The sequence below is a fragment of the Daphnia pulex genome, chromosome 6 (genome assembly GCF_021134715.1).
Source record: "Daphnia pulex isolate KAP4 chromosome 6, ASM2113471v1".
Lineage (NCBI taxonomy): Eukaryota > Metazoa > Arthropoda > Branchiopoda > Diplostraca > Daphniidae > Daphnia > Daphnia pulex.
The window spans coordinates 4,849,113-4,868,627 of record NC_060022.1 but is presented as its reverse complement, the minus strand read 5'-3'; the positions used below and the strand labels follow the sequence as shown (position 1 = coordinate 4,868,627).

The window sequence follows — 19,515 nt, the reverse complement described above, 5'->3', positions numbered from 1 at the left end:
CTCACGTATTTTCATTTTCAAAAAGGCTCAACTGTGTCTGCAGCAGCAGAAGGAGGAGGAGAACCCTCCTCCTATTATTATTCTGTCCCTCCATTCGTGGAAAACAGGATCTCCTTCTATTTTTTCTCTCTCAACTGCCATCAAAACTGGCGATGCCTTTTCTTTCTCGATAATAACGAAACTGTCGCCAACAGACGCCACCCCCCCAGTCTTATATGTGTGATGACGACGTCCAACAGGAAGCGTATATTATACGGGAAATATATATAAGCGTACAGAGTATATTTATACATGTAGAGAAACTTCTGGCGCTGAAGGAAAACGGATTCGGCAATCGCCGAAAAAATGCCAACGTCGATATAATCAAACGAGCCGCTCCTAGCACATAAGGAGCGCTGACTGCTGCTGGCCTTATGCACATACACCGAATCTTCTTTCTCAGTAAAGCGTCTGCTGCTGCTGCGCCTACTATATATATTTATGTAAAATTCGGCACACAACTTCCCGGAAAGAATATTTTTTGATTTTTCCGAAATAAAAAAGTTGCGCAGTTCAGCACCAGCAGTTTGCGCTGGCAACTGAAATAAATAAATTTTAAAAACATTTCAGTTTTTATTCTTTTTTTAAATAAACTTTTTTCTTCTTCAGAGAGAAAGAATCTCCATATCTTCTGAAAACACGCGCCAGAGCTTATTCCCTGGTGTCGGTGTGGTTGGGAGTTCACGTTCCTTAAATTATAACCCCGGGATATGTATCCGCATGCAAGTGCGGGAACCAGCAACTTTCACCCAAAAAAGCAAAAAAAATCGCTGGATGTGCATAAGCGTAGTATAAATACACACAACATACACGTAAAAGAAAAAGAATTAAAGTCAGGCTGGAATAGTCTGAAGCCTTTCAAATGTGTTTTTACACAAGAGTCGAAAAACTTTTGAGCCTCGGTGGCTTCCGCGTGTGCGGCGGCCGTATTAACTCTCGGCGGATGAACTCTGGGCATTTAGAAAAGGCGTGTACACATTCACGCCGTCTTGCCAAGTGTAGAGAAAAAGAAAAAAAAAAGCCTAAAGCCCACAGGGCATTAGATCTACTAGCCCATATAGTTAGACAACACAATAACACGCTCTTGTCTAAATATTTGACGGCGTATGGCCTCGATTTGTTTACGGACGTGGCCCCCAACTTATCCAGCGAGCGAAAACTTTGTTCGATATTCTTATTATTTGGCCATGGATATTACGTATTATATCCTATACTATGTCGGGGGGGATTCGTGCAGTTCATCAAGATACATCTTCTATTTTGCCGGTAGCATTATAACGAGCGCACAAAGCTCCTACTACTACTGTATATCTGACGTAGCAAGGCTGTGTGGAATAGATGTTGCGGGCTAAAAATCTAGACAAGAGCAGTATAGCGCAGCCGAGAGAGAGAGATGAGATTTATACTATGCGCATTTCGGCAGTTAGAGATCCCCGCAAAGTCTCTTTTTTGGTTGGGAGGGGCTTTGTGAAAAATCTAGTCTACAAGGCACACACACACAAAGTTGCCATGTTTGAAAAGCTCCTCCCGCCATATCATAGACGTCGGTTCTGTGTGTGCGTGCCCATCCAATTAGCCAGCGCTTTTTATTTTCTATGAGAATTGAGAAGAGGGAAAAAAAAGATGAGCCTGGGCGCGTCTTTCAAGTTGAACTTTGGCGCCCAATCAATGATGGCAGGATCACCAGGCTGTATAATACTTCATAATATCGGAACAGGAAATCAAGAAAAGAAAAGAAGAAACCCTCCTTTTGTCAAGTCGTGTGCGTTTTTAGATGATTCAGTCGACGACTTTCAAATGAGCCAATTCGCTCCACAACGTCATGAAGAGCCGCGAGCTCGGCTTTATTAAACAGGATCACCAAAAAATCCCATTTTTTTCTTTCTTTTCCCCCCTCTACTTCTTTATTTCCTATTGTTATAATTATTGAATTCTGGGGTTCAGGGAGGAAGGAAGACCATTGGAGCGGAGTTGAATCTATCGAATCGTCTTCCTAATATTCTCTGGCCCTCAAACGAAACGAACGTCAAATTCATTTTCCCGACCCGTTTTCTTTTTTTCGGGTTGAAATGGGCGCGTCTAATTCCTCGTCAATTGACCTACCCCTAGTAGTATAGAAATCAAATTATATTCCGTACGTCTATGATGATGTAATCTGATTCCACATTTCCTGAGGACAAGATTTGATTTCTTGATTGGCTTTTTGAGTCGACATGTACTAGGAGAGAAACGCCGGCGGCTACATCTCTCAAAAGCTTGGAAGATATGACGAGAAATTTATCTATAAATTTGTACGTGTGTGTACTGAACGTAGAAAAGGAGCTGGCAATTCTGACGAAGGAACTTGATTAACAACATCCATGTACTATTTACACCACCACTACAGGGCATCTATGTGAAAAGATGCGGGGGACTATGTAGTAGACGCAGCAGAGGATCTCTTGCGAGCCGCTGCTCCGTTTAATTAGGAATTCATTCAGCATTTCGTACGCGCTGAATTGTGCTGCTGCACTGCTGCAGGGACACACACACCCACGTCAAAAAGGAGAAGAACTTTGTTGTATATCTCGTCCTCAATTTGGTTTGGTTTAAAAAAGGGAGAACGGGTGGGATCACGTCATCAACTTTTTGAATAAATGGTGTGGCTCCCACTCCGCCACTGGCTGGGACTTTGATCCGTTAGATATTCCAGGAGCCCCTCTATAATAATTTGACCCTAGTGAGATTCTCCGCTTCTCCTTATCGCACCAGTGGCAGCAGTGAAAAATGTGACGCCGGTTGTTGATGTTGTTGTTGTTGTCGTCCCCCCTGGATGCTGGCCGGCTGCGAATCAGAAAGAATCAGGAGAAATTGGATACGGCGGGCCAGGAGAATATCAATCTGGAATGCTCTGGCTCCCCTTTTGCCCGGCTGTATATATGAGTGGATGTGTTGACACACGGGAAAAGAAAAAAGAGATAGAAACCAATGCAAACCGCACACCAACCGTGACCGACGAGCGTCCCACATATATAAATCTCAAGCAGATATATATACTGTACACACAGACAGCTTCAAAAAGTACATACATATATATTAAGAGAGCGCCGGAATAGAAAAGAAGAAGAAGCCAGGCCGGAAAGCCTCTTCTTCCCCCCCCCACCCTTTTTTATTCGTCCGTCTCGTTGCAGGCCGTCATGTATCAAGTAGTCAGAGCGTCGCTTCTATCCTATACAACCCAGCAGCAGCAGCAGCTCAGCTTTTGAATAAAAGATGGCCCCATCCGACTCTACTCTACATCCATGTGTGTGTGTACTGCATATATAGTGCACTGCCCAACTGCGTGTGTGTATATGTCGGGCTGCTGCTGCTACAAATGAAAAGGGATATCTGTTTCCTCTCCATCCCAACAGCCAAAAAGTTGTGACCCGATGGATGTACTATACGACATTTTTTGTTTGTCTATGCGCAGAATTTTTCTGAACGAAGACGACCGTAGGGGGAAAATCTAATAAATTAGCCCAGACTTGTGAGCTATAGTTATAACAACGAGTCAAGGATTGAACAGGATTTTAAAAAAAAAAACAGGATCAAAGAAAAAAACCCGGAAGAAAAGAGGAAATCTGATTGACGAATGGAATCCTGATAGACAAGGAATTATACAACGTCGAAGAAATGGATAATATAAGGAAATACCATATCTAAATATCTATCTGCTGTGTGACAAAAAAAGACAGACTTTTATTTAGCGACGATCGATATTATATAATGAAAAAGAAAAAAAAAAAGAAATAAACCCTTTTTTCAAAAAAGAAACTTTTTTTCGTTATTGATTTCTGTCGTCCCTTTTTTTTCCCTCTTTTCGCTCATCTCTCCCACTCGTCTATTGAGTTGATACGTGCGCACATCCGACGAGATACACAGCAGCAGCAGCAGCAGCAGGAGAATAGACCAGTCCATCAACTGATTACTAACCCGAAACTTTTTTTCTCTTTCCCGACCCGAGTCCCGACCGCTTCTATCAAGAGTAGTTGCAAGTTTCCTGCTGCGCTCTTATCTAGTTAAGGGCAAATAATAAAAAAAAATAAAGGGAAAACAGCGCTCGCACTTTTGATCAATTTCCCGCTCTTCTTTTCTATTGGACCCACGCAATTTGATTTCATTAGAGTTTACAACTAAGGATGTTGTAGACTGTTTTTTATCGATCGATGTAGTATAGACGTCAGGAATTTTTTCCTCAATAATGAGATGCAAAATGCGATGTTTTCATCGATTTAGCGTGGAAATGCGGATGGATTACAGCATTTATTCGAAAGTGGCCGTGTATGTATTTGAGATGTTTTATAGATCCAAAGGGGCTTTGCGACACTAAACAGGCTAGGGGGTCTTGGGTTGCTTTTGCTTTTTTTGTGTGTGTTTGCATTGTGCACGTTCGTCTTCTTCTTGGCATTTTGACACATCCGTCAAAATCCCCGGGTCGCCGACAATCTCCGTTGACTCACCGCCGACGCCACCGACGTCGACCCCTTTTTCCCCCTAGCCAAAGATTTTGTCAAGGCGCCGCACGCGTCGACATCAAGATCGCATCCGACCTGAATACAAAAGTACATAGTACATCTCCCCACCCACCCCTCCTACACCGATGCTTGCTATATATAATATCTGCGACGAGGGATATATAGATGGAGGTCTTGTAACATGTGCCTGCCCCCCTTTTATTTCTGGCTCTACCCACAAAAGCGACGAGAAAATAAGGAACCCCTCTCACCATTTTTGCTCCCGTCTGTACCTCCTTCGGCTATCACAACACATCAAGACCCTGTGCTCTGTGTGTACTATATTAGACACTTTATTCTTCTTCCTCTGCTGCTGGGCGAGCGCACAGCTGTGCGAAGGGAAGCGGCTGCCGCAGAAAAATAAAGGAAAACAAACACGACTAGACTGTACTATGTAGCTACTAGACACAGAAATCCATAAATGCAATGCAACAAACGCCCGCAGATGAGGCTGCTGGCGTTTGTTGTATCATCATATTTATAGGCCGCCGCTCCTATTACAAGACATCCCAATTAGAGCAAAGGCTTTCAGAGACAAGAATCAAAATTCTTTTGATCGATCGATTCTTTTTCCTCCTGTCTGTCAGGAGAAAAAGAAGAAAAAGAAAGGCGGAAGTTTGTTGGAAACGTTGTCATCATCACGATGACTTTTTGAAGTTGTCGCCGTCCGCCCAGCTCCTCCACTTCAAGATATACATGAAACAAGATGGAGAGACCCTGAACTGTGTTGTTAGTGTCTACACACCCCAGCAGTACAGCAGCAGCAGCTAGGGAAAAAGGAGAAGAGAATTATCAAGTTTTGGCGACTGGAATAAAAACGAAAGAGGAAAGTTGCTGGGCGCGCTCTTCACAGTTCTCTCAACGTCAAGAAAACTTTCTTAAATATATTCAAATCACTTCAACCTCCCGTCCGTCTGCTGTGCTACGGTATACAAACGTCACAGCAGTCTAAGGTTTTTTCTTGACACACTCGACGGCCCGTTTGGCGGGTGCCAGTGCCGCGTCGTTCGTGTTTTTTTCTCTCCAACATTTTCCTCCATTTGATAAATAGAAATGCGTATGTCGTCGCTTCATTATTTTTTCACGGCGAGAATCTAGTTCGCTATATAATGTCTTCTACATCTATGTGACGTCAATCCTCATTATTATCAAAGCTAGATCTAACAAATAGTGTATAGGGTACGACGACTCTATATAGACCTTTTCTTTTCTAGAGAAATGCAAAGCTGGGCTGGGATTTCATGTTTGTACAGTTTCTGCTGCTGCTGCTGCTGCTTTTGTTCCTTTTTTTTAATAGAGAACAGATTCGAAATATATGTAACCCGACTTCTTCCGGCTAATGACTGCTCCTGGCGTCTCTAGCGTCTCTGTGCCAACTGAAATGATGAAGAACAAATTTCAACGTGAATATCTATTCCGACAGGACACAAAAGAGCCAGAAATATCTCCCAAGAAAAAAGGAAAAGAGGATGAAAATAAACGCAAAGGTACAAAGAAGAAAAAGAAGAAGTCGAAACGGACGATAACATCACACACAGCACACACATTCACAGTGTGTGTGTCTACACGTAGTCAGAGTTCGAACATCAAAGAGCCATCGACCAAAAATGTGTCTAGAGCTGTGGAACATTGGCAATCATCGGCCATCTCTCTCTCCCCGCTCTCGAACCCCCCGAGCTTTTTCTTTTGAGAGATTTTCTTACTTTTTTTTTTCATTCGCCATGTCGTTATGTACTATATATCCAAAGTACACACACACACACACACATATAAAGAGTAGATAGATAGATATTGACGACTCTCTATATCCGACGATCGCCTATGGCCTCTCCATCGATTTAAACCGCGCGCCTTTATCTCTCTCTCTCTCTCCTCTATATAGTAGACACGGACAGGCGCTCTGTATTACTCGACATCATAAAAAGGAGATACAACTTCTCATCTCTCTCTACTCTTTACTCTTTTTCAGACGCGTTTTTTATTATTTATTTTCGGGATGCCCAGCAAAAACGTCATGGCCATCTCTCCCCTTTCTCTCGGAAAAAAAAGTTTTGTACGTGAACAATAGGCACGGACAGATGGGGGGACACACCCAATAATAAAAAAAGAGAAAAAAAGGGTTTCTCTTTTCTCTTTTTTTTAGACTTTTGGATGAAAACGAACCGGTCACGAGTGTATTATTATGTATTGATTGAAACGCTTCTTCTTCTTACGTACGCACGTTACGTACATCCTTTTGTCATTCTTCTCTTTTTTATCGCGCAATCATAGCCGCTGCATTTGTATCCATATGAAAAGGGGGAGGGGGAGATATAGAAGGTGGATGATCGTGACATATCATAACACACACGGACGACAGAGAGAGAGAAAAAGGAAGGGGCGGCTCCTGTTATTGACGTGATAGAAAAGGAACGCGCCACGTGACGACTCGGTTTGGGGATGATTGAGCCCAACATCGGCACGATGATGATTTGGTCGTCCTCTTTGATTCATCTCCCCCTATAGCCCTCAGACCAGCAACATTCCTGGAAGTCTACAGTATATACTTATATACGCCGATCCTTGTGAGACTGAAAGATTCTCAATCCAGGAGCCGGATGCAAATCGAATGTCAGGATTCAACACTCTTTTTCGTGATGTTTCATACACTCTAATCATAACTGGCAGAGGGTGAAATCGAGCGCTTTTATAATAAGGACCTACTACATATTACATTCGCCCAAAAGTTGTGTGTCTCTAACTGTAAGACTCGAAAGCCATCGGCTGGATATAGCAAACCCCTCTGGAGACTAATATACCAAGTTGATATCGCTCCAATGTGTGTGTGTGTACCACTGCTGCTGGGATATAGAACGCACACGTCTGCTGTCTGTCTGTTTTGGCAGGAGCAAGAGAGAGAGAGAAAGAAGGAGGGGGTGGAGGGTGGGTGGAAAAGTACTATACAGCAGGAGCACCGTATAATAGTCGAATGATATTAAGGAGAGGGAGAGAGAATTGGAAGAACGTTTGCGTCTGGCTAAGAAAAGGAGGGAGGGATAGAAACGAGCAGGGGGAAGGATCGGTGCTCTTATGTGTCCCTCACAAGGTTTTTTTTTTTTTTCTTTTCCCTCTCTCCCGCGTCTATAGCGTTAGACACGAAGATTGCCAGGAATTTCAATTACCAACATACTATAGACTATACACAACTACTACTGCTACTAACACAGGAGCCAGGAGCATCTTCGACTTTGTGATATATCCTGCCAGAGAGAGAAGAGAGAAAACGAGCGGGGCCGTGTGTATAGGAGGAGGACAATCAGTTGGGAAATAGATGAAGGAGCTTCTATATAGACTGCAGCAACGATAGGAATTCCCTAGCGATGAGAGAGAGAGAGCTCCTATCCTGAAACTTGTCTATATTTATTTATTTTTTTCCAAAGGCAGCAGCTCCTTGCTGCTCCTTGGCAGGAAAGTTTTGACGGGCAAGAAGGCGAAAAAAAGCAATCCCCGCGATCCCCCCTTTAATATCTCTGATGCTCCTTTATTTGTCTACAGAGAAGAGAGATAAAGAGGTGCGTTCAATCCAGCTGTGTGATGCGTGGGCGGAGGAGACAAACTCCTTCAGCATCAAATGGATAACACCGTCCATCGCAAGCTATAAACTACAAATCTTTACTCGATTAACTCCATCCAAAAGTGAGCGATTGACCGGCCAAATTTCGGGAAGGTGAACGTTCAATTTGTTGGGAGAATAATTTCGTGGAAATAATCGAAATAAAAGAGACACAACTTCTCGTCAGCGATCGATAAGGTGAGGACTATGAAAAGAGATGAAAGGAGCCTCTGCTGCTGCTGCTGGGCTTTTCTCTCCTTTGGCATCGCACGCGTGAGTCTGCTGCTACTGGGATGGCGGCGGTGGCGCTGGACAGTTAACTTTGCCCACCATCAAACTCTCTGATGCTCTAGAAACTGCTGGTAATAGCTCCTGCTTCCTCCTCCTGGCAGTGCTGTACAACGGGGGGCGTTCTTTGGGTCCCTCAACTTATATTGTCGACTCTTGACACGCGTCATTCTCCCGTCGCAGCGGCGGGCGAATATAGACGGGCGTATAATGAGGGCCAGCAGCACTGGGATGCTGCTGCCTGCGCCGCTTCATTAACGAGTCCTACAAACTTGGACATTTGGAATTAGTCAATGCGCATAGAGACAGCAGTATAGAGAGAGAAACGGGCACTCCTGCCCGTCCAGACTCATCTATTCACGACATCAAAGTGGTCGGCATGTCCAGGAGAGCTCAGCAGAGACGAGTCTATACACTACACAACAAACGGGCCAGTCACAGTCGATATTATTTCAGCCCGTCCTGTTCTGTGTGTACACAAGAGAGATACAATTGACCAATGACTGGGCAACTGGAAAAAGAAACTACACTGGAAGAAATGTTCCTTATAAGAGCTTGAAAGGCCTAAAGCAGAGCAATCCAATTAGTTGAAACGAAACACGCACCAGTGGAAAATATCTAAGAAGAAGAAGAAGGAAGGAAAAAACGATTTTCTTTTATTTCTTTTTTTTCCTCCCCCCTTGTCGTCAATGCGTCGTGTACTACACCGCTCGTGCTCTGTCGGGTAACCCGAAACGGAGCGATACAAATCGGGAGACGTGATGCCGAGCCGAGTATCACAATAATATTTTTCTCTTTTCTTTGCACCACACCATCAAATAATGGATAGATCTATTATATATAGAAGTTATGTCTAAACTTTCAGAGTAGAAGAAAGAAAGGAGAAGCTTTTCTCTGTAATTTCAAGATGGGAATAATAACACAAACGCGGAAACCGGAGACGATGCCGGGCGCTGTAAAACAACACAACGCGGGAATGAGGATCTGGTTCCTGTGGTGTTGTGGTTGTAAGTTGAATCTTCGTCGCACTCTTGTTTTACACCCAATCACCGTGCACCAGTTTTAAAAAGATGGTGATGTTATAATAGTAATAAAAGCCTTTGGTGTTTAGATACATTCACCAAATACTTGGAACGTGTGGGCCAGCAGACAGGAGGCTCAAACTATTCGTTCAAATTTCATTCGCTTTAAAGAAAAAAGAGTGGGAGGGGTGGGAGGGGGGGGGAGGCTCGTGCAGTTCCGGTTGGTTGGCTGCCTTCAAAGAGAGCTTTCAGTGTGTTCTTTGATAGTTGTTAAAAGCTGGAGAAATCAGTTGCCGGTCCAGATTCAATCGATACACAACGGCAGCAGCAACACACGTCGTCCTACACAAATTTATTAGAGCAGCAGCTATACAGCATCACTCTTTGTTATTATTCCTCTGCATTTATCTGCGCATCGATGGATTCTTACGGCGAACAGGTAAACACACAGACAGACAGCAAACCCACGCATTTGTATGTACATGGACTATTACGCAAACGGGTAATTCCCGCTCTACTCGTTTTGATTGTGCTTGCGTGTATATTTATAGCCGTGCACAAAGTCGCCCCCGTGCTGCTTTTGTGTTGACTATCAATTCATTTACATTCTACTCTCTTGTGTAAATATGTATACAGCCATGTACAAACTTTGCCATCAAGTAGTAGTAATACCGCAGCTCTTGTTCAATTGTCGTTTCTTTTATTTTTATGTCCGGCGGGGGGTTTGAAAAACAAAAGACAAATCTTGCGGAGGCCGTCCGAAATCTGGCCAACAAGAACCTTCAGAAGGAGAGGCTTTTGCAGGACAAGAGTCGACTGCAGTCGGAGCTGGACGCCGTCTGCAAGAAACTTGAAGTGGACCGAATGCGATTGAGGGATATGGACTACGCGACCCAGCCGTGCCAGAATGCCGGACACGGATGGAATTTCAATACGCGATTCTCCTTCGCCAATCGAATCCGTGAGTCTACACGTTTATAGTACAACATCTATCTATATTTACTCTGATTTTTATTTGATTTATCCGGATTTATCTATCGCAATTTCGCTGCTGTTGTTGTTGTTGCTGGACGGCGGAAAAAATAAACCCAGTCCTAAATAGCCATTCATTGAAGGAAGAGTGCAGTCGACTCCAAGTGGAGAAAGCCAACCTCATCCGGAAAATTCACAGCGTGGATCAGCAAATCAATTCACTACGTCTTTAATTCGATCAACAAGATATAGAGAAAACCAACCCCGGAGCTTTTAAAATACGCTTTGATTGATTGATTTAATATTATATAAAATGTGTGCGCGTCTATCACCCTGTCACTTTACTACAAATTGTCGTCATGACAATCCAATTTGAAATTTTTTTCCCCTTTTTGGGCGCCAAATATAGAAAATTGAAATCCTTTTGAATTAATTGATTTTTCTTTTTTGAAACACAAATCGTTTTCCCTTGATTTTTTGAGAGGAAAATTATCCCCGTCAGTTTCTTCCTTATAAAAAAAAGACCGAAATAGACGCGTGTGTATATCAATGTGAGCCGAGATGTAATATTCGTGAGTGAGCGTGTGAATAAGTTCACGGTCGTCGACTTATTCTTCTCTTTTTTTTATCCGCTCGTATAAACTCTCAGTATATACCGCTGTCTACATCAGATAGATATGTGTGTGTGTACACAGGACGCGTGAGCCGGTGTACACACATACTATATACTAGTAGTGGTTGGTATTGATCATTTTCCCCCCTTTTTTATGTGTACACGCTCACCCGCGAAAGGTACCCTTGTCATATAGTATATAGTGCGGGGAAGAAAACTAAAGAAATAGATATATAAAATACAGCCAGCTATAGAGCAGCAGCAGGGGTGGGGCGAGAGATGTGTTGGAAACCATCACCAGCTATATTGCTGCTGCTCTATATATTGCCAGATATATATATATATAAGTATCTATATATTTATATTCCGGTTGGCGCTGCTGTGCCTTGTCATTCCCCTGGGTCGGCGGCTCCATTAGGGAAATAGGTCTTTTGGTATACATTAATTTTTTTTGCCTTGCCTTTTCCTCGCTATAACGTGTTATGTATCGCATCTTGATCCCATTCGAAAGAAAAGAAAAAAGTCACCCCCCAGCATATCTTTTTTAGCAACTTCTGTGTCCAATATTTTTCTTCCCTATATCATGAGATCGTGGGCTATATTCTACATGTGGGACGCATTTGAAACGGGATCGATCATCATTCACTGAGTGCGTGGCAATGAAATGTTGTGTTGCAGCTCTTTTTGTATGTCATCTCTTTCGGGCGAGAGAGATATAAATCATCGGGTGATATCACAAAAAGATGAGGCTATATAAGGTCCCAAGATGGGCAACTCACGATAGCGCTATCTATCGTCACCGAGGTCAAACGCCGTGACGCAACAAAACGTTCGAGAAAATAAGAATAAATAAATAAAAAACCATTTAACAAATTGCGTTGGCTTTTTTTTTAGATTGACGTTTACAGTTTCAGCCCATTCATCAAAGATATTGGGGTTATAAAGGCCGGCGGTGACATTATGGCGTCACGGCGCAATCGTCAACCCCACCAAGAGAGGAACCCCAGTGAGTCAAATTGATAAATGAGCAGTTCAGTTTGGCTGGCGCCGCACTTTGAAGCTGAGAGACATTTCAAAAATGGCTTCGTTCTCGGAAGCCGTTGAGCCGATCCTGAAATTCCTGCAATTTTGCGGCATCCATTTCCAACTGGATGATGAATTAGTCAGAGGAAAAAGAGGGACTCGCTATTTTCTACGCTTCTACGCCGCCGTTTGCCTCACGTTCAACATCGGATGGAACGGCTACCGTTACGTGAAATACGCTCCTACCTTAACACTGTCTACCATGAACGAATTCGTTGATTACATCAATTTCTTTCTTGGCAACGTTTTGGCTCACGCGGTTTTGTATTGCATGACCTTCGGCAGCTTCGCCGAAATCATTTCCGCCATCGAGCGGCTGGAGCGCCTCCTAGAACACGACGCCCACTATTACCGCAAATTACGCCGCATGTCGTTCATCGCCGTTACTCTCATCGTCGCTTTCGTAAGAGGTTCAAATATTTTTCAAATGTGATGGTTTACTCACAGAAAAAGTTGTGAGGTACAAAATAAAACAAGCCTGATCTGCAGTCATTCGACAAATGAGATTTTTAGTGAACCCTGACTGAGAAAAAACCAAAACGGAGAGAGAAAACAGTTTCAGTCAACCGCCTAGCTCCGGAATAAACATCCTCCGTGACTACGATTTATAATCGACGCCACTCAAAATTGCCAAAAAGGAAAAGAGATCAATTTTGTCCTACCTTTATACCTGGGAAATACAGCCAGGCATCTTCGTCAGTTGCTCCATCCATCCGCTGAAGAGTTGAAATTACAACCAGACGGGATAGGGTAAAAAGGGTGTCCTCGTGAATACACCCACATTCACATGGGCGTACACGAGGACATTTTAAAAAAGGGGAAGAAGAGAGATCCGTCACTCGATTGACATCGGTAGTTTTCCAGTGCAAATGGGATGCTTTTTATCTAAATAAAAATAGAAAATGGGTTACGAATAAGTATTGACAGGAACAACAAGTCAGAAACAGTTGAAAGCGAGACACTGGGTAAACCTCAATTTTTAATAAATTGGATGGGAGAATTAAAGGTTTACATGTAATACACTGCATTGATGCAGATAATGCAGCATTCAAATATCTAGTAGGCCACAGGTCAATTAAAATTAAAGAAATCATTACCCAAGCAATGATCCTGAGATTGTTGATGGGTGACGGTGACAGTGACAGGTTAACACCTGCACAAGAAAAACTTGCATATTGTGTGGTTTTATGATGGCTGGCTCGAATCTGAAAAAAAGGTTATATACAATTATACATAGTACCAACAAACTGCCATGCATCGACAGGGCAATCACATGACAAAGACTAGTCAGGAACTAACTCCCCTATAACTCCAACAATTATTCTATTTGTATCCTTAGTTTTATTTACCCGCTAAACAACATGGAGTAGGGCGGTTATCAAAAACAAATAAATGTATAACAATAAAAACAATAAAAACCTTGAACTTTAACCGACTTTAACCGAATAAGTTGAGGGAATAATTTTAGTTGAAATTTAATACCATTTCTGTTTGGTATAATAATTCCCCCGGTAGAAAAATCGACCCCTTCCTTCAATCACAACCGCATTATTTTCATATCAAATTGTTCGTCTCAACAAATTCGATTTAGCCTATCCTGCACGGACAAGATCCATATCACAATTTGCATGAAACCCGCAAAAAGACCGAAAACCCGCAAAAAGACCGAAAACCCGCCCAAATTATACACCCCCTAATAAATGACTACCGTATAATTCCTCTATTTGTTGAAAGATAAAATGAATTGGTGCAATTCACAGGTAACGGTGCAAATCGCGATGACGCTGTACCGACAGAAATGGAACTGGTTTCAAACTAGCTCTTCCATTTTGGGCGAACTCTGTATGTTTTACCCGATGGCCAGCTATTGCCTGTTCTTCATCTCGGCTTTGGCCCTGGCCGGCAGTTTCCAGCACGTCAACTCGAGGCTGGCCGGTTATCTGCAAGGCGGGAGCATTAAGGCGGCCAATAGCCTGGACTTGGCCGACATCCGAGCGAATCACGGCCTCGTCTGTCAGACCGTCGATCAACTGAATGGCCGTTTCCAGGCCTTGTCCCTCATCCACGTCGTTTTCGCTTTCACCGGCTTCGTCAACACGTCGTTCATGTTGCTCATGGGCGAGTATTCCTTCCTCAAAGTCGCCCTCTACCAGTTGGAATGTGTGGCACGTCTCGCTCTGCTCGGCTACGCCTGCGATCGCATCCAATCCGAGGTGACGAGCTGAACCGTTTAAGTTTAATTAATTCTGGCGCCCATTTAAAATTTGTTTTGCTGGGCAATCATCTCAGGCACTGGCTTGTTTGAAGACGCTGGCGTCTGTAGGAAGCGATCACATAACGAGCCATTCTTTGCTCCACCAACAGCAGGTATATGTGCAATTATTATTTAATTAAATTATATCGACTGGAATGACATTTGACATGAAAATGTGTCGACGGTACACACAAAGCAGCAACTCATGTTGGGCGGTCAAGTTTTACAAACGGCGCCGACGTTTGACGTCTACGGTCTGTTCCATCTGAGGCGTCAATTATTGCCAAAGGTGAGCCCCGCCCTTTTATCCTTTCGAGTGTGTTTGTCACACATGTGCGTCATTACTTGACTTGCTGCCGCGCCTTTGACTTTCATTCTATAATATATGCGTTCTTGTCTGCTCTCTCTCTCTCTCTCTGTAAATAGCTAATTGGAACGACAATTACTTACTTGGTGATCCTCTACCAGTTCAAAGGGACTCCGACATGACACAAACGATCCCTGCGGCCTTTTCATTGAATTTTTCTGTCACAATATCGACGCGTGCCCTTATTATCCTGAACATTTCCCAGCTGATAGTTGATTGCATTTCCCAACTTATTATGCACAGTACTTCGTGTTATTTACATCAACAGACTTTTGGGAGCCAATGACTTTTCTTCGAAACTTGTTGATGAGCACACGACAACATCACGGAAAGGCATGCATCAAGATCTATATATTCCTTTATTCCTTGCTGCTGCTGGGGTTATCCAGTTTACTCGTCAAACGAACAATATACTATTATTATGTAAATTTACGACTCGTTTTGTCCTCATTCGTGGAAGTTACAAGAACAAATTCCCATTTCCCAACGGCGGTGTCTTATACATATTTCGTTGCATTTTGTTGCCTTGTGTTGAAAGTACAAGGCGGATTTCTGATTAAGTTTAAGAATTTAAACCCAATCCGGACTCGATTCCATTTCAGACTGTTGAAAAATTAAACTACATAAACCCGAAATTTTGTATAGAATGGTCGTGACATCTGGGCCAACTGAAATTTACGACTTTTCCTCTTGATATTGGTGATCCTTCCCCATCAGGGCTGACAAGGCCAAAGAATCAAATTGTTATTGACTTGCCTATCAAAATCGACCGACTCTTTATCTTGCCGATCCTTCACTTTGAAGAAAAAACGGAAGTGATTAACCAATCCATTGACCATCGACAAAAAAATCCCAACGCAGCAGAGCAAAATCAGACAACAAGGGCTGATGTACTACTCTAAGTTTGAATGAATTACTTTAATGGAATAGCGTCTTTGTTATCAGCAATGCGGTATAGTTGTTGCTGAGGAATACAATGAATGCAATGGCCAATGGGATGGACGGGGCTGGCAAGATTCGATGTCTTCAAAGACACAATGAGTCAAGAAATATCACGTTGCGTGTACGCTTGGCAAAATTACGTCACAACACAGACAATGACACAGTTTCTTTCATAAACGGGAGGACTGCTGATAGTCCAGCGGCTTCCAAACGTCATGCAATTTCCACCCAATTGACTCCTAGGCGGATGCGATTTAATTCAGTCAAGCACATTGAAATCAAACGGACCACAAGCGAATTGATAAAACTCGGCTGAAATATGACGGAAAAGTATATCGTCTACAATTCCCGCAAGACGACATTTTTAAATTGAATTTATGCAGTTCAGAATGTTTTTTGGAACTCAAACAACCGGATGAAATTGATGAAGCCACTGTGGGGAGCAAAGTCCATCCGCTTATGCGTAGGAATAAGGATTGACCATATATTTACAGTACCAAGTTTGAGCATAGACGCAATCCCGCAGGAGGCTAGGAAGACATAAATTATTCAAAGTTGGCTTACGTTTTGATGAATCGCCTTGTATGGCGGCACTATGTATAAACCGTAGGATCTACTGGCTTCTGATTTATGAATAACGTGGAATAATAAAACGAGGAGGTGCCGTTGTGGCGGCTGGTCCCTCTTGGACGTACAATTTTATAGACTTTGCACATCGTTTTGAAGTGTTTAAAATTAAACAATTTTTGGAACTTGATTGTTTGCCCGCAGACAAATTTGTGAGGTATAAAACAAGCCTGATCTAAAGACGTTCTACAAACGAGTTGTCAAATTAACCATGATTGAGATAACACAAACGGCTAGAGAAAACTTGCAGTCAAAAGCCTATCTCAGGAATAATCGTACTCCGTAACGTTTTTTAACCATCGCCACCAAATCGTCAAAAAAAGGAAGAATAGAGAAACATTCGTCCTACCTTTAAGCCTGGGAAATCCACAGCCAGGCCTCCACAAGTGCTCCATCTTCAGTAAAGTTGACGCCAGGCAGGATAGGAAAAGGGGGTCATCGCGAATATACACACACCTTCACATGGGTTAGTGGTGTACACGAGGACCGCTATAAGCTGTTTATGAAAACAAAAAATAAAAAATGGGTTACGAAAATAATATTGCAAAGACAACAAGTAAGGAAAAGTTAGAAAGACAGTGGTAACCCCTTATTGTTAATAACAGGACTAACAGGATTACTTAAGGTTTATGTGTCCTTTTGTGCAAGTTTCAGGCACCATTGAAATCTACGGCAGGTAACAGGTTAATAAAAGTAACAAAAATCTTTACCCAATTGATGATGCAGAGATTGCTGGTGATGTCAGGTCAGTATTAAAACATATGGGACATCTTATGGTTACGATGGCTGGCTCAGGCCTGAAATCTGCACAAAGGTTTAAAGGTTACACAGAGCAAACAAACTCTGCCATGCATCGACAACGTGCATGTTGAATAGTCAATGTAGTCGGGCACCAACATTTCACTCATTTGGAACAGGTTTAACTCTTCTGTATTAGCTCCCAAAATCATTTCATTCGTATTCTTATTTTTATTTACCTGAGAAACAGCAGGGAGTGGAGAGCATGGAGACATGACGACCAAATTTTTATTTTGTTCTGCTATTTCTCTTGCTGCAGCCACGTACACGTTTCCATACCAGTGATGAGTTCAATTTTTCAATGATAAAAAATTTCTGAAACTTCACCTCTTTTTGCTTTTTCGAAACTGTGCTGAAACAAAAGAAAGCAGACGACACAAATATTCTAATTACATACCCCCCCCCCCCCCCACCCGCCTCCCACATCCCGCCAAAATAAAAAAATCAAAGAAAATCGACCCCTTCCCTAAAACCAAACCGCAAAAAAAGATAAAAGCGGTGTGATTGCCAGCGCTTCCTCAAAGGCCTCAAAAATTTCAAATTCAAATTTCAATTTCATCGAATGAATCTCTAAATTTATGTCATTATATTGGTAGACGTTGGAATAAGCTAATATTTTCTTGCACGCAAGGTTTGAACTATCCGAAGGTTAAAGTTGTTGCGGTCTTACTATAACCTTGCAAATGAGAGAAATTAAATTGTGTGTCTGAATGTTATTACATTATCTGTAGTCTGTACTTGATATTAATTTAGTGTTTTATGGTCTGGTGAGATTTCCCTTCACACTTGACGTCTAATCGTGATTAATGTGAAGTGGTCGAGATTGCTTTTGCGTACGTCATATTAATCCCTATAAGAAGAATATATAGTACGTCATTCAATCTAGTGCGTTGGATACAAAGTGACTAAAACAAGGACAATATTTATTGGAAAGACATTTTTATTTTCAAATAGCTCACGTAATTTATGGAGAGATGATATCGAAGGGGTAATTTTGTCGTGGTATCTTGGACGCTAAAAACATTTGACTGCTATTCCCTCTAATATACTTGGTGTTGTTTCATGTGGGCGGTAAAGGGGTTCGTTTAACTTCCGTTGAGTACTAGAGACAAATCAGCCAAGAAAAACCGGCGTGAATCAGGGGAGCTCAAAATGGAAAGAAACTGTTGGTCGTCCAAAACCTCGCCAGCCGTCTCGTACATGGCACAACGAAATTCGGGGATGCCCAGCAAGCGGTTCACTTCTGGGTCGTCGAACGTCCGACCGAATTCGGGATCGTTCAACTGGGTACGAAAGGCGGGGTCGTCGAATGCTTCGATAACTTGAGCATCGTTGAGTACATGGCGGAAATCGTCAACTAGACGGATTATGTCTGGTCGGGTTAGTCCGCGGCGGAATTCGGGATCGCTCAACGTTTGCGCGAACGTTCGCATGTGATGGCTAGCCAGACCGAGGAGAGACGGGTCGGGCGTGTGAATCTGTTGGCCGTCCGTTGATCCAATATTGTGCAAGATGGAAGTGAAGGGTCGTTTGCAAGTGGGGCACTCCAACTTGATTTTACGCCACTCGTTGAGACAATGATAACAAAAGAAGTGGCCGCACTGCAACTGAGATTTATCCGCATGAGGTCCCAGACATATGGCGCATTGGCCGTCGTCGTAATTGAGAGCCTGGCTGAAACCGGTTGCGGTGATAGATGTATCGTTATTAGCCATCATGCGTCCAATATAGTTATACCAACAACGAAACGGACGTCGTCGTTGGTATATATATAGCCGCACGTTCAGCGGCATCTGTAAGCAAGCACGTTTGCCGAGTGTTTTATCATCTTTTGTAGTGTGAAATCAGAATAACTTTGGTTTCATTAGAGTTATTTAACAATGTGTCATATAAACCAACATTTTTCAAAACATATTAGTAGACAGCTGGCTATAACCACACAATGATTAGATAAGAAAATATCCTCTTTTATCTCCCGTCTCTGACGAAGGCGCGTACCAATGGTCGCAAATGGTTAGCTTAGCTATATTTTAAGCGATTTGTAATATTCAAAATTTTTTTTTCAAAATATTTACTGTATTTATTTATACATCATTGTCATATCCTCGATATTAATTTGTATCTGAAGACTTATTTTTCGTTTTCGTTTATATACCAAAATAAAAATAGTCGATGATCGATGATGACTTGATGAGAGATGTAGCAGTTGAGCAATCAGAAAGCAATACCGCCTTCACTGCATGTCGCTAGGTGGCTAAAATTATGATGTCCGACAGATGGCACAAGGGTTATTCGTGAAAAAAAAAGGAATTCCGTATTCCGGCTGCTGGATGTTGCTGCTGGACGGGAACTGGCGGAACGAAATGGAAACCATAGTCTAACC

At 42.6% G+C, this 19,515-nt stretch overlaps 1 protein-coding gene and 1 long non-coding RNA gene across 2 annotated transcripts; one reads left to right on the top strand and one right to left on the bottom strand.

Annotated features, from left to right (window-relative positions):
- Positions 1-9,753: 9,753 nt before the first annotated feature.
- Positions 9,754-10,869, top strand: LOC124196002. The gene is made up of 3 exons (XM_046590754.1): positions 9,754-9,915; positions 10,215-10,437; positions 10,569-10,869. The coding sequence occupies exons 1-3, from the start codon at positions 9,895-9,897 to the stop codon at positions 10,679-10,681; spliced, it is 357 nt and encodes a 118-aa protein (XP_046446710.1). The 5' UTR covers positions 9,754-9,894; the 3' UTR covers positions 10,682-10,869.
- Positions 10,870-11,016: 147 nt separating this feature from the next.
- Positions 11,017-17,467, bottom strand: LOC124196004. Its single transcript, XR_006875527.1, has 5 exons — positions 17,312-17,467; positions 17,045-17,138; positions 16,684-16,830; positions 13,242-13,349; positions 11,017-13,029 (listed from the first exon to the last, which is right to left on the bottom strand). It is a non-coding gene; the product is annotated as an uncharacterized LOC124196004 (long non-coding RNA).
- Positions 17,468-19,515: the final 2,048 nt, after the last annotated feature.

What these genes read in the sequence shown, in the direction of transcription:
- LOC124196002 (XM_046590754.1), top strand. Translation starts at nt 9,895, where the DNA reads ATGGATTCTTACGGCGAACAG. An exon ending in TGGATTCTTACGGCGAACAG is followed by an intron (nt 9,916 to 10,214) that starts GTAAACACACAG and finishes GAAAAACAAAAG; the next exon opens with ACAAATCTTGCGGAGGCCGT. An exon ending in CTCCTTCGCCAATCGAATCC is followed by an intron (nt 10,438 to 10,568) that starts GTGAGTCTACAC and finishes AAATAAACCCAG; the next exon opens with TCCTAAATAGCCATTCATTG.